This window comes from Muntiacus reevesi, chromosome 1 (genome assembly GCF_963930625.1).
Source record: "Muntiacus reevesi chromosome 1, mMunRee1.1, whole genome shotgun sequence".
NCBI classification, from domain to species: domain Eukaryota; kingdom Metazoa; phylum Chordata; class Mammalia; order Artiodactyla; family Cervidae; genus Muntiacus; species Muntiacus reevesi.
In genome coordinates, this window is record NC_089249.1 from 182,289,375 (window position 1) to 182,313,927 (window position 24,553).

The 24,553-nt window shown below is 45.4% G+C and overlaps 1 protein-coding gene across 5 annotated transcripts in view; it reads right to left on the reverse strand.

Moving 5' to 3' along the window:
* Nucleotides 1–9,340: 9,340 nt before the first annotated feature.
* SNAP47 (synaptosome associated protein 47) overlaps nucleotides 9,341–24,553 on the reverse strand; it is a 66,814-nt gene continuing 51,601 nt past the window's right edge. For 2 of the 5 annotated variants that reach the window (XM_065917322.1, XM_065917323.1), the window contains exons 5-6: nucleotides 13,705–13,885; nucleotides 13,377–13,512 (exon numbers count right to left, since the gene is read on the reverse strand). In XM_065917322.1, coding sequence (XP_065773394.1) covers nucleotides 13,724–13,885 — 162 coding nt within the window. In that variant the 3' untranslated portion in view covers nucleotides 13,377–13,512; nucleotides 13,705–13,723. Of the gene's footprint in view, nucleotides 13,513–13,704; nucleotides 13,886–13,907; nucleotides 15,725–16,984; nucleotides 18,539–24,553 lie in introns of those variants that run through there. The other 3 variants (XR_010660840.1, XM_065917324.1, XM_065917325.1) reach the window with 3 other exon arrangements.

Here is a 24,553-nt window from a genome sequence, read left to right on the forward strand (position 1 = left end):
AAACAGGTAAGATGCAAGCCCCAGAGGGCAGGGTGCTCTGAATTTGCTCTCCCATTGGGCAGCATCAAAAACGCTTGGCCAGCATTAGCCTGCCTGTCTCACCCATACACCTGCAGTGTGCAGAGAGTCGAGGGACCCTACATGAGCAGAGTGAGCTCCATCGAGGCCTCACCACTCTTCCTGCTGTCTTCTCCCTTCACACTGCCCTGCTGACGGAGCCCGCTGCACCCACAAACAGCAGCAAACCATGATGTCCCCTATCAGACTTCCTGCCCTGGTCACTGGCAACTGGACAGCGCCCTACTCACTCTGTGGGGGTCCTGGGTCCACTATTACTTCCTCTCTCTCCTGACTTTACTGCTGTAAACACCATGCACCACAATGGAAACCATTAAACTCAAAACATGCTGAACATGGGGAACAAATAGGAACATTTCCATAGATGGGGCTGGTGTCCAGCTGACCATCTGCATTTTAAGTCCCCTGCTGTACCTCCTGGCCCACTGCAGATTCTGGTCTGGCTGTCACCTTGAAAGTAGCCTGCTGGAACCACAGCAAGAGGTTCCTTCTGCAACGACAAGGGCACCTGCCCACCAGGCTGAGAGGGTGAGCGGGTGTCCTCCCCACAGCTGCAGCCCTCATGACTGACTTCATCATACTCCTTCTGTCCTCAAATGTGTGATGGAGGAAGGGGACTTCTCCCAGGACCGCAGCATTAGAGATCTCCTGGAAAAGGGGTGGCTTCACAAAGCCCTTTGTTCACTGTCTCCTAGCTCCTGGAGCCACTGGGAGGACATCTCACAGCCACCAGGGGTGGGGGAGTCTCACAGACAAGCAGATAGGAGGTAATGGCTTGGGCCAGGGGCTCTTGCTGGTTCTAACAGTGGGCCTTTAGAATCCATGTGTTATAGATGCAGAAATGAATCTTCAGAGGTGGGAAGTAACTTACAGAAGTCCTACAGATAGACGGCAAAGAGAACAGCCCTGTGAGTTGATGCATCAGCTTCCTGTGGGTGAGGAATGAGTGCTGGACCACCACTTTCCTGGATGCAGGAAACAGACAGGGGTAGATCCTAAGACACCCTCAACATTCCTGCCCTTGTGTACACACAGGCTCACCCAGTTATTTGATCAAACACTAATAAGGTGTTGTTGCATAGAGATTTTGTAGATAGGATCAGGGGACCTTAAGACAGGAAGATATCCATGTGGGCCTGACCCAATTACGTGACTTCCTTTAAAAGTATTTTTCTCTACCTGGTTGCAGAGGAAGAGTGCTAGGTTCACAGCATGAAAAGGATTTGGCCTGCTTCTGCTAGTGTGCAGATGGAGGAGGCCATGGGGCAAGGAGCATGGGTCACCCCTAGAGGCTCAGAGCAGCCCCACTGAGAGCCGGAAACAGAGACTTTGGTGTCACCGCTGCAAGGAGACGAACTCTGCCAGCAACCTGGATGAGCCTGGAAGAGCCCCAGATGCGCCCAGATGAGGATGCAGCCTGGCCAACACCCTGATTTCAGAATTCTGGCCTCCAAAGCTGTGAGAGGAAATTTCTGTTGTTTCAAGCCACCCAGTTTGTAGCACTTTGTTATGGCAGCCCTGGGAACCAAATACAGATTCTATTACTTGGGAGTGGTACAACCCTGCAACAAATACCTAAAAATATGGAAGTGGCTTGAGAATTAGGTAATGCCTTGAAAAGTTTAGAGACACATGATAGGAAAAGCCTAAACTGCCTTGAATAGACTATTGGTAGAAATATGGATGTTAAAAACTCTGCCAGTGAGTGCTCAGAAGGAAATGAGTAACATGTTATTGGAAACTGGAGGAAACTTATTATAAAGTGGCAGAGAACTCAGCTGAACTGTGTTCTACTGTTGGGTGAAAAGAAGAACTTGTAAATGAACACAAGGAGATTTCTAAGCAAACTTTTGAAGGTGCAGCCTGGTACCTCCTTGCTGTTTATAGTAAGACTTTAGAAGGAAAAGATAAATGGTGGAAGGAACTGTTAAACAGAAATGATGAGCATCTGATGCTTTGGGAAACTCAGCCTGTTTAGATAGCAAAAGAGGCTAAAATTAGGAGATTCATGGTTAAGAAGGTGTCCACTGGTGAGAAAGCCAAGTGTGCTGAAGAGATTTAAGGGTGTGACTCAACCATCTCAGCAGAAGCAAGGAACAGAGATGGGGTTACCCAGGAAAGATCTAATGGACGATCTTCTTGTCTATGGTGTGGATCCCCATGACAAACACAGGAGACCCACAAGTTTTTTGAGAATGTTAATCAGCAGAAACACTGCCAGCTGGGACTGAAAAGAATGAAGTGGAAAAGGGCTGTTGGACTTCTAAAACTTTACAGGCAGAAAACAGGCTGATAGAGCTACTGAGCTGTTGACGTGTTCTACCCTTCAAGAAAAAGGAAGAGTGTGTTGGGCCCAGAGGACAAAGCCTTGAGCCACAGAGGATTATTCCCAGGTCTTGAAACTGAATGGAATTTGCCTTGCTGGACTTTAGTACTGATAAAGTACTGGACCAGAGATTGCCATCTCCTTCCCTCTTTCCCTTATTTTTTTTCCAGTGGTCTTTGTTTCTTAGAGTGGTTTTACATTCATAGCAAAACTGAGTGCAAGGTATAGAGAAAGTAATCCCCGGCCTCACATACACAGTGTCTCCTACAACCAAAATCCCACAACAGTGGGGCACATATGTTATAGTCAGTAAGCCTACACTGACACATCTCTATCATCCAAAGTCCAAAGTTTACATGAGGGTTCCCTCTTGGTGTTATACACTCTATGGGTTTTGACAAACATAGCCTTATTTTTTAGCAGTATCATACAAAGTAGTTTCACTGCCCTAAAAATCCTGTGCTCTGCCTAACCCATCCCATTCTCCACCACGCCCCCATCCCCAACCCCTTGGAACCACTGACCTTTTTACTGCCTCCATGGCCCTGCCTTTTCCAGAACATTATATAGTTGGAATTATATAGTATGTATATTCTCAGATTTTCTTTCAGTTAGTTAATATACATTTAAGCTTTTTCCATGTCACTTCATACTTCATAGCTCATTTCTTTTTAATGCTGAGTAACATTTCATTATCTAGATGTACCATAGTTTATTTGTTCATTTTGTCCTTTGGATTAAAGTCCTTATCAGGTGTGTCTTTTGCAAATATTTTTTCCCCAGTCTGTGGCTTGACTTCTCATCCTCTTGACAGTATCTTTCACAGAGCAGAAGATTTAAATTGTAGTGAAACCCAACTTATCAATTTTTCCTTTCATGGATCATGACTTTGATGTTGTATCTTTCCTAATATCTAGGTTTTCCCCTATGTCATCTTCTAGTTTCATGTTTTACATTTAAGCCTGTGATCCATTTTGAGTTACACTTCTGTGAACAAAGTCTGTGTCTAGATTTTTTTTTCATGTGGATGTCCAGTTGTCCCAGCACCATTTGTTGAAGAATATATTGGCTACACTGTGCTGCCTTTGCTCCTTTGTCAAAGATTCATTTACTATATTCAGGCGAATCTGCTTCCGGGTCTTCTCCTGTCTCATTGATTTGTCTATTTCTTCAACAATACCACATTGTCTTGATTACTATCGCATTATAGTCATCTTGAAGTCAATCCTCGGACTCTGTTCTTCTCAATGTTGAGTCAGGATTATAGTCATCCTGAAGTCAGGTTATGTCAGTCCTCAGATTCTGTTCTTCTCATTCAGCATTGAGTTGCCTATTCTGGGTCTTCTGATTCTCCAGATAAACTGTAGAATCAGTTTGCTGATATCCACAGAATGACTTACTGGGATTTTGATTGGAATTGCATTGCATTTATAGATCAAGTTGGAAAATACTGATATCATAACAATAGTGACTCTTCCTATCCATAAACATACAGTCTGTTTAGCTCTTCCTTCCTTAGTATATTGTAATTTCTCTCATAGAGCTCTTACATATGTTTTGTTAGAATTCTTCCTAAGTATTATATTTGGGGAGAGTGTGCTAAAGTATATGACATTGTTAACTTCAAATTCCACATGTTTATCAATGGTATCTAGGAAAGTGACTGACTTTTGCATATTAATACTGTACCCTGCAACTTTGCTATAATTGTTTATTAGTTTCAGCAGTTTGTTTTGGTCAATTCTGATTTTCTACATAGAAAATTATAACCTCTGCAAGCAAAAAGTTTTATTTTTCCTTTCCAATCACTATACTTTTTATTTCCATTTTTAGTTTCATTGCATTAACTTTCGGAACAATATTGGACAGGAATTGTGAGAAAGAACACTTTTGCCTTGTTCCTGATCTTAGCAGGAAAACTTCAAGTTTCTCACTATTATGTATAGTATTTGCTTTAGAATTTTTTGTAGTTGTTCCTTATGAAGTTGAGAAAATTCCCTTCTGTTCCTAGTTTGTTGGAAGATTTATTTTTTTTTATCATGAATGAGTATAGTATTTATCATATGCTTTTTCTAAATCTATTGATATGATCATGTGATTTTTCTTCATCTGTTGATGTGATGGGTTATACTGATTTTTAAAAATGTTGAACCAGCCTTGCAAACATGGGATAAATCCTACTTGGTCATTGGGTATAATCATTTTATGCATTGTTGGTTTGGTTTGCTAACATTTTGTTGAGGATTTTTGCATGTATTAGTACCTTGTAATACTTTTGTCTGGTTTCGTATTAAGGAAATGCTGTCCTCATAGAATGAGTTAGGAAGTTTGCCCTGTGAACTCATTTCTTTAATAGATACAAGGATTGTTGCTTTTCAATTTGTTCAGCTTTTAACTTGTTGTTAGGATGGAGAAGAGACTTCCCAGCTCCTCTCATGCTGGACAAGAAACAGGAACTCTGGTGACCCTTCCTAACTTACATATCCCCTTCCCCCCTTTTGGAGCAGGAACAGCCTATCACTTATCATATGCCTGTCCCACTACTGTATTTAGAAGCAGATAATCTGTTTTCTGGTTTCACAGGTCAGAGATGGAGAGAAATTTTGCCCCAGGATGGACCATACCAAGTGTTTCACCAACACTAGATGTAAATGATTCAGATGATGAGATCAGAGCTGATGATATTTAGATGAGATTTTGGATGAAGAGCTGTTATGTAATGGGTTGAGACTTTCGCAGATGTTGGGATGGACGAATATATTTTCTATGTGGGATGAATGTGAATTTAGGAGGAACAGAGGACAGATTATAATAGGTTGAACTACTGCCCTCAAAAGATATGTCCAAGTTCTAATTCCAGGAACCTGTAAATATGACCTACTTGGAAAAAGTGTCTCTACATATGGAGTTAGGTTATAAATCTTGAGATGACCAGATGATACGGGATTTTTTAGTGGATGCTAAATCCACTGACAAGTGTCCTTTTAAAAAAGCAGCACTGGGGATTTTGAGGCAGAGGCAATGGGAAGACACGGTGGAAATGGAGAAATGTGGCTTCAGAGAGTGGAGAGGCAGACTCTCCCCTAGAGCCTGAGATCAGGGCTCTGCTGACACCTTGATTTCAGAATTCTGAACTCTAGCACTGAGAGAGCTTACATTCTGCTGTTTCAAGCCACCCAGTTTGTGGTATTTTGTTACAGCAGCCCCAGAAGACCATGCACCTCCATCCACTCGTCCGTACAGTTTGCAGACAGGCCAGGTAGTGGGGAGATCCTATCCCATGCTGTGAGGTCTGTGAATGAAGGGCTGGGTGATGGGGAGGCCCCACCCATGCTGAGGTCTGTGGGCTGTGAGAGAGAGCACATGGACACCCCACCCATGATGATGTTCCTGTGCTGGGCAGTGTGACAAGGCAGAGCTGAGCAAGCAGGAGTGGGTGGATCTGTGAGCAGCCTCGGGCTAGTTTATGATGCCAGGAGGGCAGAGTGCTTACTTCACAGGACCCAGAGGTCAGAGTGGGCTTGAACAAGATGCAATGACCCCACACTCCAACAAGCACACGCAGCAAGTGAGGCTGCAGCTTCAAGCATCTCATTTTGGGTTAAGCTGACTGGAGAGGGAGGGACCGAGAAGGCGTCCCCAGCTATTGCTTCAGCCCCCTCTGTGACCCTCCCGTGCGGAAGCAATGTTCTACATGCATAAGTCAGCTGGGAAGAGAGGTGGTCTCTAAGTTTAGCAAGCAGCTACTGCTTTCAAAAAGAAACCAATTTTCTATGACATGGGGCATAAAATGGGTGGGTTTGGGTCTCTAAGTAACCCTGGTTCGTTCAGACCACACCCCGTGACCTGGGACACTTCCCTTCTCTCCACACTGTTCTTCCTGTGGGTTCACTCCTGTTGGGCGGTCAGGACCTCAGCAGAGTCTTGACTATAGACCCTGGGTGGGTGTTAGGTATTTGTTTCCTCACTTGTCAGAAAGATAAACAGAGCTCCCCTCTGGGGAACTTCTGTGAGCAATCTGCAAGGGCCAGCAGGCTTGAGCAGACTTGTGCGTCTGATTCGCAGATGAGCCACTTCCTGGGCACTTAGGAATGGGATCCCTGGTCTCGCCTTCTGACCCACTTCCATCATCTTCACTCCTCATCTCCACTCACAAACTGTATATCTCAATGCTGCCGTCACATTAGGAAACAAACCGCCCTCTAGAGCATCACTTCCACTGGAAAATGCAGCAAAAGGTCCAAACAACTACATATAAGGGATTTTACAAGGCTGTGCATTCTCTGCTTGTCCTCACCTTCCACGGTAGGAGAACCCAGTGCCTGCACCTCGCCTGCACTCCTTTCCAGGGCATCTGCCCTGAGCCTCTAAAAAAGGGTCCAGCCTCATTAATCCCAGCACCAGCTCCATAGACCAGAAGTGGGAACAGAACAGCCACTGTACGGTGGAAGCTGCCCGAGGGTGAAGGAAGAGGCATGGGCAGCAGACTTGGGCTGTCTGGGAGGGTCCAATCCTCCTTTATGGAGAGCTGGGTTTCTGCACCCTCCCCTTTACTCATTCTAGGGAACATGCCCTAGACCTACCTAACCCTCCAACCTCCAGGAGAGAGAGATGGCGGAAGTGAGTTGCCATCCCCCAGCTCACACTTCCCTCCCCGGGGTGAGAGAGAGGGACAGAGGCTTGTAGTAGATGAAGGGAACATCCCGAGGTCACTGAGGACCCGGTGCTGCCTCAGACCTGGTGGGAGAACACGCTGGACAGAGTGGCACCAGTGCACCCAGGACAGGAGCTGCTTGTGGTGGGACGGCCGGAACACGGCTGCCTGCCCAGCAAGAGCCCAGGACGCGAGTCAGCCTCCACGGACACAGCCTTGACCACGGCCGTGCGCACCGCGCCCCACTCCTGAAGCCAGGGCCTCCTCACCCGGACGCTGCACAAGGGCCTGGAGTGGCTCCAGGTGGATGAGCAGCTCCTGCCGTCTTTGAGTTGATGCCCCTGCCAGTCCGTTTCTCACTGAGGAGGCTGAGGGATGAGACTTCTGGGAAGCAGGACCACCCTCGTCTTCAGACTAGCTGAAGGACCAACCCTGTGGCTTTTTACTTTCAAAATCAATCAGGGAAAATTACCTCCTGGGCAAACCCACTGCTGTTGTTTCCAGATGGGTGCCAAAAGCTTGAGATACTATGTGGCTGTGGAAATCAGTTGCAAATGTGAAAACTGATTACAATTTGCAAGTTGTTTTCAAATCCATAGCTAATAATTAAATCAGGAGCAGTGAGAGGGGAGGGGACTCCTCATAGGTGAGGCCAGTGGGGCCGTGGAAGCTTGCAGCATGGTCTAATGCCACGACTGACATCCCAATCAATACAACTTCCTCCAAGAGGGCATTTCATCAAACCCCAAACCAAATCCCCCCACCCCAACTGACTGCCTGTAGTCAAGTTTCCTGTGTTATTGGAAAATGTCTCTAGGATTGACTTCTATCTTTTTCTCTCCTAAAATTTCTGTGTGTGCTGTTCTGGGGCCTCCAGAGATTACCCGTGGAAACCATTACCGGCCATCTCCCATCTCATTCTGTCTCTACTGTCCCCCATTTCTGCCTCATAAAGGAACGGGGCTGACTAGTGCCATCAATGCAGGCTTTGAAGCTCTGAACAGCTGGGCAGAGTCGGGAAACAAGGTGGTGGGCGTCTCCCAGCCTGACTGGTCCTTGTGGTGTAGGCAACTTTGCTGCGAGCAGTTTGGTCAAACTGTAAGGCAATTGTTCCATAAAAGATAATTTACTACAGTCTTGCAGAGCATTAATTCTTGATTCTTTAGCTAATTTAGATACAGCAGCTTGTCCTCTAATGCTTTCTTAACCAAATTATGCAATATTAGAAGCTGGAAGGAAAGAAGAATCAAGGACCTCCTATTCCCCTCAACCCCAAAATACATGGTTATGTGATTCCTCACGAGCATAAGTTTCTTAAAAATGGTGACGTTATTTGATAGCAGAGTACATGATATAGCTAGAATTTTGGTATCTGGCACAGAATCTGTCTTACATGATTTGGTTAAATATTAATAAAAGGACTGGACATGTGATGGAACATTTAAATATAGTCCAGGTATGTATTACCAATTATACACAATATATTGATAAAAGCATCCTTCATCCGTTCACTTACCTCCAGAAAAATGTCAAGAGATTTCAGATTTTTTTATATCATAAAGAACTTAACAACTGACATTAGATCCTAAATCCTTAAATGACTGACTTTGAAAAAGGAAGTATCATCACTTTCTCTAAGTTATACCCAAATACAACTATAAGCATGAATCTACACACATTTTAAAGACTTTGTCATTAGTTTTTCATGTTTCATTATGTCATTTTTGCCTTTTTATCTTTTATGGCAAAAATACCCCAAGCCCTCCCAGCCTTAACCCTAGACTCAGTGTTGCCCACCATCAACACCACTGTTCACAGCAGCAGTGCCATGTGAAGGGCTCCAGCCGTGCCTGAGTTTGGGGCTAAGGAGGGAAGTGAGATGCCCTCCAGACAATGCTCGAAGACTCTGATGTGAAACTTCAAAGGAACACACCCATCTGGCAGGTGAGTGCAAAATCCTGCAGTCTGTTCTCCTATGACTTGCAAGCCAGGGACATGTCTAAGTGTTCAGATGGCTAAAAAAAGAAAATCAAAACAAGAATAACATTTTGGAACACATGAAATATATGAAATTCTAACCTCACAGGTAGTGACCATTTGTTCCTAAGTCCAGGCTGCCTTCATTTAACAGTAGACCTGAGACATTTCAATAGATACCACATGGCTTGAAAGATGAAGTATTTTTTACCTGGTCTTTTACTGAAAAAGTCTGCTGACCTCTGCCCTAAACAAACAAAAGAATCAGCCATTTTTGATGAAATGTCAAAGCAGTTTCATTTCAGCTCAGTATTGGTCTCACAGCTGCATTAGATGTGGGTCTTTATTTTGCCCACCTTTATAGAGTGTAAAACTGAACTTAAAAGAATTGCGTATTTTAAGAAGTGCAAACACCTTATAGGGTGACAACAAACTTGACACAGTCCATTTTCTCAGTCAGAGGTTAAAGGGCAAATAGATTTTGTTACTCACATCCGTGAGCTTGACCCCCCCACACAAACCCGAAGTCAGTGTTAGAGGACAAACTCCACATCAGAAAAATAAAAAACAAAATAGGAGACACAACAGGTCCTGATCCAAACACCAGTGGTGAAGACAACGGGCTCAGCATGCCTTTCCTGCCACTCTCCAGAGGGTCTACTCACCTGGTAGGATCCACCTGGTTCCAGCCATCATGACACTTACCACCTAGGCCGCCTGAGGATGGCAGGAGAGATCCCAGCTGACTGCTCGTCTCCTTCCCTTGGTACTGCTTCTAGGAGCGTCTCAACAGCTGTCCCCCTTGTGGCCTTCCCATGTCTAAAACATGGAGGCAGAGCCAGCGCACCATAATTTGAGGGAGCAGTGGGAGGTGGAATTAGTTCCCCTGGGGTACTATTCCCCTGGGGTAGGAATTATTCCCCTGGGATAAGTGTGTCGTGGGAGCCAGCGCCTGGTTTTATAGAGTTCTTGGCAATTTTGCTTCAGCCTTGGTGACTAACCATTTGGCAGATGGATTTTCTGCTACGGGAAGGTGTTAAAGTTAGAAAGTTAGTTCTGGGGTCAAGGTTTGAAAAAAAATAGCATAAAATGGTCTTTGATGGCTTTTTTTTATTATTATTTTTAAAACACTCTTAAGTCTCCACATCAATTTAGCTACTCATGGGCGAGGAAGGGCTCAGAGAATACACCTCTGATAGTACAATGTCTTCTGTACCACACACCTTCATGCTCAGAGTATCTGGTGACGGAGAGAGAGAGGGTGAGGCCCACGGAGCGCAGGGCTCGTTCCTGGCAGGGGATCACCGGCAGAGTCCTGGCCCCCGCTTTCCAGAGGCCTGTTAGCAGCCGAGGTGTCTGTGGCCCTGATGCCAGGGGAGTTATCTATTTTCAGGATAAGCAGAGGCTGGCTGGCTGCTGGAGACTGAGCTGGGGACCTCTGACCAGTGCGCACCTGTATTCAGAACAGCATCACGAGCAGCACAGATCCGTGCTCATTTCAGCTGCTCAGGGCTCTCCAGAGCCGGATGCAGAGAGCAGGTCTGATGGCGGGAGGGCACTGCTCACTAGAGACACCTGGGTGATGCATGCACCCTGAGATGTTCTGACTCCGGGCCTGGGGTCAGTGTGTGTTGTGTGCATGTCTGTGTGTCTTCTCTGAGTCCCAGGCATGAGCCCGGTGCGTGGCCATGGTGAGAACCACGTACTCTAGCCCAGGGGACACTCTCTTTGAGGGCTGCCATGAGAAGCTATGGTATTTGGGAGCAGCCTGCCCACCTGCTCTTGCCCATGCCCAGGGCACACGTACTAAAGCGCTTCAGTCGTGTCCAACTCGGTGCAGCCCCATGGACTGTGGCCCGCCAGGCTCCTCTGTCCACGGGGATTCTCCAGGCAAGAACACTGGGGTGGGTTGCCATGCCCTTCTCCAGGGGATCCTCCCAATTAAGGGATCAAACCCGTCTCTCCTAAGTCTCCTGCACTGGCAGGCAGGTTCTTTACCACTAGCGCCACCTGGGAAGCCCATGGCCAGGGCACAGGCTTTCCTCAAGTGTTCCTCCAAGTTCCACGGGGATGTGAATCAGCGGCTGCTGCCTCTAGGCATGGACTCAATAACTGTCCTTGCTGACACACCTTCACGTCTGCTGTGTTCTAGGGCGGCATGGGGCTAAGACCCCATGGAATGGGCATGAGCTCTGAGCTCACCCATCGCTTGATGCACAGGAAAGGTCAACAGCAACTCTTGGTATGAGACACCTTGAGAGAACAGGCCCACTTCTCATTTTGAAGGTTAGTAAGTACAAACCAACTAAGACAAACAGAGACTAGGAATATAATTTACCAAACTGAATAAAGAAAAGAACTGAAAGATCCTTATGACCATTACTTTCTAGAAATGCTACTTTCCATGTCTTTTTGGAAAGACACAAGGCTGGGCATCCCTAGGGTCACAAAATCCATGCCCACTGCGAGTCTCAGACCTAATGTGGAAATGGGGTCTCCGTAGACATCATCAAGGTAAAAAGATCTTGAGGTGAGATGACCCTGGATTAGGATGGGTCCTCGTAAGAGGGAGGCCAGGGAGATCTGACACAGAAAAAGATCTTGAGGTGAGATGACCTTGGATTGGGATGGGTCCTCATAAGAGAGAGGCCAGGGAGATCTGTGACAGAAGCGTGGGGAGATGGCCACAAGACACTTGAGGCAAAGATCCGGGTGACGTGGCCACAAGGCTGGGGCCACCTGGAGGTGCTGCTGACTTGAAATGGCACAAATGATCCTCTCCTAGAGACACCAGGATCGCAGACCACCCACACCTCAATCCTGAATTTGTGGCCTCCAAACGTGCATTCCTCCTGCTGTAAGCCTCCTGTTTGTGGTACTTTGTTAGGGCAGCCCCAGAAAACGAACACTGTATCTGTGACTTCATTCCTGAAACCATCCAGGACTCAGCACGCATGGGGAATGGGGCAGCAGGGCCACACAGGGCTTGCAGGCAGCATCCCCGGAGGGCTGCAGCAACGGCTTCAAAGTAACATCGGTACAGGCCTAAGGGAGCTTCTCGGGCAACACTCCTTGGGCTGTCATTTCAAAGCAGCCTGGATGTGGCCTATTGTGAGCATGGGAGGATGTCACCCACTTCTCTACTTTCCCCTCATCTTCCCATGAGGGGCTCCCAGGCACACACTGTGCTGAGTCACTCAGTCATGTCTGATTCTGTGCGACCCCATGGACTGTAGCCCGCCAGGCTCCTCTGTCCACGGGGATTCTCCAGGCAAGAACACTGGGGTGGGTTGCCATGCCCTCCTCCAGGGGAATCTTCTCAACCCAGGGACTGAATCCAGGTCTCCCACATTGCAGGTGGCTTCTTTACTGTGTGAGCCCCCGGGAACGCACTAAGACACCCCAAACCAAGCAAAGAGGCATCAATGCATAGCTTCAAACAACCTTCTAAAACTAGCATTTCTGTCTCTGAATAGAAATGGGGCAGAAAAGCAAAAACTAACAACATTTAAAATAGGTGCAATCTGTGCTGTTTTCACATTTGGCTGAAAACTGAGCAGTAAAAGAATATCTCAGGTGTCTAAGGATGATCTCGATGTGTAACAGTTGTACTCTCAGCTTCTGTTAGAACTTACAGTGTAACCAAAAAGAGACTAACCTGTCCATCAGAGAAAAACGGAACCACATGAAGGCAGTGGGGTCTGTGCTGAGCAGGCCGTGCAGGAGAGGCAGGCTCAGGACTGAATGTGGTTCTGGAGGAGAGATTTTCCTGACAAAGGATAGGCCTGCAGTGTTCAAACAGGCGGAGGGTTAGAAATAAGTAGCTTTCTCTCATAGAGACATAAATCATCCTTTTTATGGTTATCAAGAACAGAGACAGGATGAAAATATAGCTAGCTGTGCAGTGGAGACCCGGACTGAGGCCATGCAAAGTGGTCCCTGAGACCGGGGTCCAGCTCACCCTCAGAATGGAGATGGCTTGCTGCCGTGGCCACCTCACAGGGCTCAGCCTGTGTTTGAATGTGTGTGTGCTCCTGACTCCCCAGGCAGCCTGAGAGGGCCGTGCGGGTAGGCAGCTCACCGCATCTGCAGGCAGAACTCCTCCCATGCACTTTCGGCTCCCTACAAGGGAATCCCTTGGTGGCAGCTACGATCACCCCAAGCAGCTTCCTTGGCAGCCCTTCATCCTGAGGCAGCTGTGCACCTCCCGGGACAGGGCACTTGGAATGACTTCCCGGGGTCTTCATCTCGAAGGAAGCATGCAGGATCCGAGAAAACGTACTCAGAAGTGACTCTCATCAAGCAGTCATCTCTGTGCTTTCCTGCTCTCCTAAGGCAGTCTCTTCATTCGTCGATTATGCTTGTCGATGGTTAGGGTGGCCCGGTCCACAGCCGCAGTGATGCCATCCAAGGCCTCATCCTGTCTCTCCAGCTCTGACTCGGTGTCTAAGGCGAGACCTCTGAGCTTCCTCAGGATCTGCAAGGGAAGCACAAGTGATAGGAGAGGTTGCCTTTTCTCAAAAACAGATGATATATCTTTCCATTACTTTCATAATACTTCAGAAAATTTGTAAGTTAATGGGGATAACGAACACTCTGAGCACAGAGCCAGAGCCTCCAGCTCTGACCCTGACTTTGGGTCTCAGCTCTGCCATTTTCTGGCACTGACCTTCAGTGAGGTAGAGCTGTCAGGAGATGATGCATCTTCTGTCTGGCCCTGCTCCAGGCCATAAACAAGGAGACTGACCACACAGCCCGAGGAGATACATCCCTGAGGCACTGCTGTTTCCAACCCATGATTTTTTCGCTGACCGCCTTGCTGAGATTGTTACCACATCCACGTGGAATTCCTGCAAACAGTAGTGGCACGGGGCAGAACCAGGAATCTGGAGGCTACAACTCAGATCTGAGTTCCAGCTCTCACCTAATCACTGTTTCATTTACCTTTCTGCATCCAAGTGCCTAACTGCGGACTGAAGTTGGAAAAACAAAGTTTAAAAAGAAAGACAACCCCTTTTCTATGTCTGTGTGCTTGATAATAGTTCACACACAAATACAAAAGGCAGAACGAAACAGCAGAAATAACCAGAGGTGATATAGCAGGTACACACCATAACCCCCGGGCCTGCTCAGAAATGCCGGGAGACGGCCCTGTGAGCGCAGGCCCTGGCATCCTCTAGGGAGGCAAAGGAGGCGCCAGGGAGCGCAGACGCACGGAGGACACACAGAAACGCCATGAGCGAGCAGTGATGCCACAGGCAAGGGCGCTGCCCACAGTGTGGAGGGCTGCTCCAGCTCCCAGACCGAGGGCGCTAACCAGGCTGGACGGCAGCTCCTCACCCCCATCTCTGGGACTCACGTCATACTTCATATAGTTTTACACACTAGTTGAGAGCAACACTGTATCACAATGCACCGTGAAATGTACTTTAATTATATACCTACTGAACCGGGGTTTAAAATTGTAACGTCTTTGACAACAAAAAGAAATGATTTTGAGAGAAATCTTAATGACCAACTACTTGGAATAAATATTAATACTGTTCCTCTTTTAGAGAAAGGTTCAGGAAAAGGAAGGAACTGCACAACCTTAATTAAGATGAGACCTTGGTGCCCAGTTTACTAACTCCCAATGGATCAACCTGCCTATGGATCCATTCAAAGTCCTTTATCACAGGAGGATGGATTTGACGATGAACAGTCAAACAGCCCGGGTGAGCACCAAAGGAGGAACGGAAATGCAATCGTACTGATAACATATCACACTCCAGACTGAAATCCACTCCCTCAACAGGTCCCACCCAGAGACACGGGCAAGAAAGCTCTGGCTTCCATAGGTGGCCTGGGATCATCCTGAGTGGTGCTACTGCCTGGGACAGGAGGCCACACCTCAAGGTGAGTAAAGTGCACCCACGTGGTATCTCAGAAGGCATAGCAGTACCTGTGAGGTCAGACCAATCAAAAAGGAATGCCTGACCACCTGGCCCACCACCCACTGCCTGGGAGAACTCCTCCGTCTGATTAACAAGAAACAGAATAGGCAGGGAGATGGTCAGGAGGATAATAAGATCAACTCCTTCCCTAAGAACGGTGGGGCTCAAATGAGATCACAAATGTGAACAAGCTGTGAAAACTATAAAGCGCTATGTAAGGTGCCGCCGCCAAGTCTTAGAACGCTCAGACTGAAGGAGCCCAGCAACACACCCCCGCTTTTGGAGGAATGTGGAGATGAGGCCCGCTGACATCATCCGCAGTTATACGCAAGTTATGACAGAGGCAGGATTGACCCCATCTCTCTTCAAACAAAGCATCATCCCAGGGATCTTCGTCATGAGAAAGAAGAATAAATCGTGATCCAAGTTAGCAGTCTCAGACACTACCTTTTTGCGCCCTCTGGGAGCTGGTGGAAACTCCATCAGTTGAGTCACTTGAAAAACTGGACAGAGCTCTGGAAAGTATACTGTGGGGTCAGTCAGCTCTGGAGGGGATGGGCTAGATGACCTAATACAGGAGGTCTTTTCCATCTCTCATTTCTATGATCTCATATGGCTGAGGCCCAGACAGCATAATAAAAAAGTTGCCACTCACCACTAAGTTAGGCAGGTCCTTCCATGCTGTTCTCTCTGGTCACCTGCTCCTTCCTCACTGCCTCCATTTCAGTGCGACAATAAGGCCATTCTGCCAGAAACCTGCACAGAACGTCCCTTTGTTACACACCTGCATCCTATCTGACACCGTTGAGGTCTCTCTCCTACACTGAGCGATTAGGCCACACAGACCCTGTGACTCTTTGCAATCTCCACATCCTTGTCAATCACATCAAAATGTGGCCTAGTTTATTTTCAACTGAACTGTTTTTCAGGACTACTGTGTTCTAAACTGTAAACAACCCCTGTTTGCACACGCACTGATGGCAGGAGATGGGCTTTCAGCAAGGGAGCCAGACGTTCCCTTCAGTGCAGATGGTCAACTGATTCCTCCTGCTCTGATATCAACAGTGCACACGGAAACCAGGACACAGAACTTAGAGGAGATGCTCAAAGTCCTCCAAAACCCAAATCCAAATCAGTGCCTGTTAGACAAGTACTGCTAATGATATCGCTTTCTCATCCCAACAGGCAAACACTCTCAGAGGAAGGTAAAACTGGGGATTAGAGTGTGTGTGTTTGTGTGTATATGCGTGTGAGCCCCACTGGGTCTCACTCTTTGCAGTCCTTTGGACTCTAGCCCGCCAGGCTCCTCTGTCCATGGGATTCTCCAGGTAAGAATACTGGAGTGGGCGACCATTCCTCTTCCAGGGGGTCTTCCCAACTGAGAGACTGAACCAGCACTGCAGGCAGATTCTTTACCGCGGAGCCACTGGGGAAGTCACATAGATATATGACCTATATGTATGTTTGTGTGTATATATAAATGGCTTTGTTTTCTGTGTTCTCATTCCCCAGTTATCTGAAATAAGAACAGAATTTAGGGGACCCCTGCAACGTGCCCTATTCTCTGTTATTCCTCAATCTAAGTCTTCTTCACAGATGAAGTTGAGATGGGTGGGTGACTTGCTCGACTTCCTGGGGTCTTGCTCCTACTGTGGCCCTGACAACCGCTGCATGGATGAGATGTCACAGCCATGACTCAGAGATGGTACCAGAGACACTGAAAGAATGGCAACAGGGCTCTCGCCAGGGACAGGCGGTTGATTCACATATCCTAGAACCTGTGCCAGCTCTTAGAGCCCCGAGTGACTATGGAAAGATAGCCAATTAGGGAGAGCCATACTCGAAATTTCAGGTTTTTTAATAAAAAGTAAATAATATAATTAATTTAATAATATATTTTATTTAAATCAAATAACCCAAAACATTATCATTTAAACACGTGAGTAGGTGCTCAGTTGTCTCCAACTCTGCAATCCCAAGGACTGTAGCCAACCAGACTTTACTGTCCATGGAGTTTTCATGGCAAGAATACTGGAGTGGATTACCATTTCCTTCTCCAGGGGACCTTCCCAACCCAGAGATTGAACCCGTGTCCTTGGCATCTCCTGCAATTGGCAGGTGGATTCTTATCACTAGCACCACCTGAGAAGCCCCCCATTTAAACATGAAGTCAATAAACATTAATGAGAGGCTTTATATTCTTTTTTTATATGAAGTTCTCACAAGCTACTTGCGAGAACTTGGACCAGCTGCTTTTTAAGTGCTCAGTACCCACACGTGGCCAGTGGTTACTGTGCCAGGTAGCACAGGACCATATCGCCACGCGATAGCACACTCACCAAGGACCACTTTGTGTGATGGATCCTGTGTGTCCTACACTTCCATGGCCATCTTTCTCTAGAGGATGAATCAACTGCCTCTTTTCCAAAATGAAACAGTGGCAAAAGCAAGAACACCTATATTCTTGAGTCTCTGCTTCATAAGCACAGTAGTAAAAGGCACATACAACTTATTTTGTGAACAGGAGGAACAGCTGACATGCCTACAAAGGTTAAGCATTTTACTGAGTGTATGAGTCCAAATAAAGGCTGGTTCCTGTTGAATTTCATTTGGAAAAAGTTTCACTGAGATGGTCTTAAAAGTAGTACTCGTTCTATGCAGCCAGTTGAGACCCTTGGTTGGTCTGCCAAAACTGCACTCGAAATTAATTAATACTGCAAAAACATAAGTGAGATCTTTATAGCTACTAAGTCTGCAAAGAAAATTACTGAGTAAACCTTCAAACTACTAGTACCTCTGGAATATTGGTTCAGTGTCTTTTTCCTTTAAGAAAGGGATTGAAGTAATTAAATGGCATCGTGTGCATTCCATATAACATGGGATGGAAAGAATGGAGAATATGAAGTCTGGCCAAACCTTAAAAACAGTTGTTACTTCTGTGGCCCAGGATGACAAGCTGTCTAGTCATCAATGCATGATGTTGCCAGCCTCTAGAATATCAACGGGGCTCTCAGACGAACCTTCACTGGGCTCTGACTCAAAGACCAGGGTCAAAATGGACTCATCTCCAAGTCTCTGCTCCACTAATAAATAAACCCAGCAGCCAGCCATCATCTAGCTACATTTGTACCTACACAGAAAGTATGTGATTAATAGTACACTGAGTTTAGGGAAAACTTTGATAAATTCCCAAGAAATATATAGTGCATATAAGTACAAGTTAAAACAAAATAGCATGTATGCCAGTATATCTGGGAGTGGCATCTTGGGAAATAACCACAGAAACGCTCAATGCTCTTCAGCTCAGGGGTCACAGGCGCTCAACAAAGCCAGAGCAGGAGGCTTGGTTCCCCACAGGCAGGATGCTGGCCTCACTCACGAGCCTCAGTAACCAGGAAGTGGGAGAGCCGAGATGACTCAAGCGGGAAGCAGGAGGCACCACATGGTCCTCAGGACAGAGCAGAAGTTTCTGTCTTCTCTGGAAGAGGAAGACCTTCTGCTTGGCCACATGCTACGGTGACCTCCATCTCTGCAACGTCACAGACCTCAGAACGGCAGCACAGACACCATCTGGGTTGACAGAAGAGCAGATACAGAGATCCTTGAGCTTCCCAACCATTTTCACTTTGTTTATAAAAAAAGAAAATAAATCATGGAAAAATGGCTCACCCAGTAGAGGAAGTTCCCTTACCAAAACAGATGTATGCCCCACGCCAGCCACCAAGGTATGAAGGCCTGAGAACCAGAGGCCCAAGCTTTGCTGGAAGTAGAGCCTCCAAGGGGTCCTGGAACATGCAGGCTTTGCTTTCACTGTGTAAGGACATGGCTTTAGTGTTTCTACAAAGTCTGTAATATGCTAGTTGTTGCCTCACTTACAGTCTGAGAAAGGAAGTGTTTTGTTCACCCTCACAATGAAACTCCAGGATTTAGACTATTAGTATATTTAAGTACCTAAAATGAGTAGGAGAAGGAATGGCAACCCACTCCAAGTATTCTTGCCTGGGAATCCATAGACAGAGGAGCCTGGTGACCTACAGTCCATGGGGTGAGGGTGTGTCACAACAAAGAAGTCGGAAATGGCTTAGCGACTGAAAAACAAAACAAAGTCAGTTTAATGTTAGCTAGACTGTCTGCCTTGATCTTGTTATTAAACGGACCCACTGAAAAACTGAATTTTCCTGCAGTAAGAAACTAGCAACCATTTAAGAATAGAGCTGGGATAAATCAAGCTGTCTGCAGTTCTACCATTTGGGACTATTAACATGCTGTAGAGAAGGCAAAGAGGGAAAAATTGGCTCCCTCTCAACCAAAGCTCTCGAGGCTGTACAGAATATTCTAGGCTACAATCTGTCACATTCAGCACTCACAGGCCACCCCTGTACCCCATCCTGTCCTCTCTGCATTCCCTGAGGTCCTGAGGGTGATCTGTGATGCACAGGGGCAGGAAAGGGCTCTCTTTGAAGGAGCACCCCTCTTCACAACCCCCTCTCTGCACAGAGGGTGGAGGAGTTGAGCATAAACCTGCGTTACACACCAGGGCTGTGTCTGTGCAACAAGACTTTGAGGGCCGAGTCCTCAGGGATCTCTTAGTCCTCACTTGCAGTCTGCTGAATAGCGCAGTTACAGACACCCGCAATGGCCCACAGCAGAGATGGCCCCTCTAGCTCACGGCCTGGGCAGGGAAAGCACCTCCCAGGACTACAGAGAAGTCCTGGGAACCAAGCTGCTATCAGACTGTAAACAGAGCTTCCCATGATGAGAACCACGTTTTTAAGAGAGGAATGGAATCCCTACCAAGTGAAATGCTCAATAAACTGAAGGTTCATCTTACATTAGGAAGTAAATGCCTCAGTGGGGACTTCTCAGGATATGAAATCAAGAGAAAACGCATCAGTTTGGAAGTTCTTCAGAGCTGATTGGGTCACAAACATTTGGGGCCCCACTGGTAAATCTGTTTAGAACAGAATTCTGCTCCATATAGTACCAGCCTTACCTTTACCTCAAACCCAGCAAACCTCAAGGAGGGACCCTGTTTTGTAAAACGTGACAGTAGCACTTTTTCTGGGAAATGTGCAGCCTGCTGAAGGCCACAAGGCTCACTTGGCAAAGGCACTTACTGGCCATGAGAAGCTATGTTTCCAACAGTTAGTCCCCAGCCATATTTGCTACAGATGGGATGGACAGACATATGCTGCCCAAGGCCACGAAGCTTCCCCAATACTGTGTCCATGTATTCAGTCCAATTTTACATTTAAATACTGCATAAAACCAACTGTCTAGCCTGAACCAAAAACCACCTGATACTAGTTAACTATTTTTTAAAAGTTAAAAAAGATGCTGGTAATGGATGCGATATCCCAGCAGAAAATCAATAAGGAAATGAAAGACTTGAACACCATCTGCATCCAACAGATGTACAAGGCATACTCCACTCGAATCAGTGGAAACCACAGTCTCCTCAAGTGCACACAGAACATCCCCCAGGACAGACCACATGGCAGGCCTCAAAACAAGCCTCAGACATTAAGACTGAAGTAACAGAGAGTACCTTCACAGTGGAAAGAAACGAGAACTCTGGAAAAATAAAGAAACCTCACAAATATGTAGAAATTCAACACTCTTAAACAACCAATGGGTCCAATGGGGAAATTAGTAAACTCTCTAAGATAAATGAAAATAAAACCACAGCATTCTAAAACAGTGGCAAACTGAACCCAAGTATAATCTACCTCAGAAGGCAAGGGTGGCTCAGACTTGGAAAATCAACTCACGCAATATACCACATTGTGAGAACAAACAGAAAAAACACACATAATCAACTCAACTGATGGAAAAACAGCAATGACAAAATCCAACATCCTTTCATGATAAAAACCTCAGAAAAGCAGGACTAAAAGACAGTTTCCTTCTATGATAAAAGAAACTTAACCTATCCTTCTGAAACTATTCCAAAAAACTGCAGAGGAAGAAACATTTCAAAAAGAAAAAAAAAAAAAAAAGAAGAAAATACTTCCAAACTAATTCTATGAGGCAGGCGGATTCTTTACCGCTGAGCCACTGAGGAAGTCCCCCCTTCACTGTTGGTGGGAATGTAAACTGGTATAGCCATTATGGAGAACAGTTTGGAAGCTCCTTAAAAAACTTAAAACAGAGATACTATATGATCCGGCAATCCCACTCCTGAGCACATACCTGGAGAACAATCAAAATTCTAAAAGATACATTTCTAAAATTGTTAGTTCTAGCTCTGTGAAAAATGCCATTGGTAATTTGATAGGGATTGCATTGAATGTGTAGATTGCTTTGGAAAGCATAGTCATTTTGACAGTATTGATTCTGCTAATCCAAGAGCATGAAATCATCTCTCCGTCTGCTTGTGTGGTCTGGTTTCTTCATCAGCGCCTTACAGTTCTCTGCATGCAGGTCTTTGTCTCCTTGGGTAGGTTTACTGCTAGGTATTTTACTCTTTTTGCTGCAGTGGTGTTGCAGGATTGTTTCCTTAATTTCTCTTTCTGATTTTTCACTGTTGGTATATAGGAACACACGGCATTTCTATGTGTTAATTTTATCTTATGACTTTACTAAATTCACTGATTAGCTTTAGTAATTTTCTGGTGGTATCTTTAGGGTTTTCTATGTGTAGTATAACGTCATCTGAAAACAGTAAGAGTTTTACTTCTTCTTTTCCAATCTGGATTCCTTTTATTTCTTTTTCTTCTCTGATTGCCATAGTCAGGCCTTCTAAAACCATGTTGAGTAACAGTGACAAAAGTGGGCATTCATATGACCCAGCAATCCCACTACTGGGCATATACCCTGAGAAAACCACAATTCAGAAAGACACATGGACCCCAGTGTTCATTACAGCACTATTTACAATAGCCAGGACACGGAAGCAACCTAAATGTCCGCTGACAGAGAACTGAATAAAGAAGATGTGGAACACACACACACACACACACACACACACACATACAAACATAAAGGAATATTACTCAGCCACTGAAAAGAATGAAATAATGCCATTTACAGCAACATGAATGAACCTGGAGCTTATTTTACCAAGTAAAGTCAGACAAAGAAAGACAAATATCTTTCTTTGATATTTCATATGATATTGCTTATATGCGGTGGTTGTTGTTCAGTCGCTCAGTCGTGTCTGACTCTTTGCGACCCTGTGGACTGCAGCACGCCAGGCTTCCCTGTCCTTTACCATCTCCTTAAGCTTGCTCAGACTCATGTCCATTGAGTCAGTGATGCCATCCAACCAACTCATCCTCTGTCATTCCCTTCTCTTCCTGCCTTCAATCTTTCCCAGCATCAGGGTTTCTCTAATGAGTCAACTTTTTCCATCAGGTGGCCAAAGTATTGGAATTTCAGCTTCACCATCAGTCCTTCTAATGAATATTCAGGATTGATTTCCTTTAGGATTGACTAGCTTGATCTCCTTGCAATCCAAGGGACTCTCAAGAGTCTTCTCCAACACCACAGTTTAAAAGCATCAATTCTTCAGCACTTAGCCTTCTTTATGGTCCAACTCTCACATTCATACATTACTGGAAAACCCACAGCTTTGACTATATGGACCTTTGTTGGCAAAATAATGCCTCTGCTTTTTAATATGCTGTCTAGGTTTGTCATAGCTTTTCTTCCAAGGAGCAAGTGTCTTTTAATTTCATGGCTGCAGTCAGCATCTGCAGTGATTTTGGAGCCCAAGAAAATAAAGTGTGTCACAGTTTCCACTGTTTGCCACGAAGTGACGGGACCGGATGCCATGATCTTCGTTTTTTGAATGTTGAGTTTTAGGCAAGCTTTTTCACTCCCTTCTTTCACCATCATCAAGAGGCTCTTTAGTTCCTCTTTGCTTTCTGTCATTAAGGGTAGTGTCATCTGCATATATGAGGTTATTGGTATTTCTCCCGGCAATCTTGATTCCAGATTGTGCTTTATCCAGCCCGGCATCTCTCATGATGCACTCTGCATATAAGTTAAATAAGCAGGGTGACAATATACAGCCTTGACATATTCATTTCCCTATTTTGAATGAGTCTGTTGTTCCATTTCCAGTTTTAACTGTTGCTTATGAAATGCATATAGGTTTTGCAGGAAAGGTAGCCTGGTATTCCCATCTCTTTAAGAATTTTCCATGTGGAAAATTATATGTAGAAACCCCCTCAAAAAATGAAAATGAACTTATAAACAAAACAGAAACAAGCACACAGACTTAGACAATGAACTTGTGGTTACCAGGGGAGAAGGGTCGGGGGAAAGAGAGACTGGAAGTTTGGGGCTGACATGTACACACTACTATATTTTCAAATAGATAATCAACAAGGACCTACTATATAGCACAGGGAACTCTGCTCAGTATTCTGTAATAATGTGAATAGGTAGCAAATTTGAAAAAGAATAGATACATGTATAATAATCACTTTGCCATACACTTAAGACAAACCACACTGTTAATTATGCTTCAACATGAAATAAAAATTTTAAAAAGTAGTAGGTATGACATGAAGATTTGACAGATGGCAATCATGATGAAATACAAATAGAGTGCAATATAGAAGATAAATGAAATATTGAGAACATATGTGATGACTAGAAAGAGAAGAGCCTGTAATAAAGTAAAAACTTAGAGACATTTTTAAAAAGGCGCTTATGAAAAATTCAGCGAATAGGAAACTCAATAGGGAAGGACTGAAAGCGTCTGCAAACTAGGAAAGACAAGAATGCCTGCTTTCACCACTGCTACCCAGTACTGCTACACACTGAAGTCCTAGACAGAGCAAGCAGGCAAGAAGCAGCAGCAGAAGGCATCCAAACTGAGGAGGAAGAAGTAAAACCACCTCTACTGTTACACGTAACTAGGAACCTGCGCTAGTGCTCATTTGCGTCCGACTCTCTGTAATCCCATGGCCTGCAGCCCGCCAGGCTCCTCTGTTCATGGACCTTTACAGGCAAGAACACTGGAGTGGGTTGCCATTTTCTACTCCAGGGGATATTCCCAGCCCACACTTCTCGCATCTCTTGCCTTGACAGGCAGATTCTGCACCACTGCACCACCTGGGAAGCCCCATTTTCATTTGACATGATCCTGTACATAGAATATCTCAAAGAATGCACAAGAGAGCTAGAAGAACTCATTAACAAGTTTAGCAAAGTTACAGGATCAACACACAAACATCAGGTATGTTTCTATACAGCAGCAATGAAGAATCTGAAAAAGAAATTAAGAAAATAACCCCAACAAGGAAATAATATGGCAGCTAATTAAAAAGCTAAACATAAAACTATTCTACAACCAAGCAATTCTACTCTAAAGTATATGTACAAAAGAACGAAAGCAGAGACTCAGACACTTGTGCATGAATGCGCATGGCAGCAGTATTCACAATGGTCAAAAGCTGGAAATAATCTAAGTGTCCATCAGTGACGAAGAGATAAACAAAGCATGTTTTATCCATACAATAGAAGATCATTCACCTGTCAAAAGGAGAGAAGTACTGATTCATGCTACAAGATGCATTAGCCTTGACAACAGTAAGCTAAGTGAAGAAAGCCAGAAACAAAAGGGTTACAATA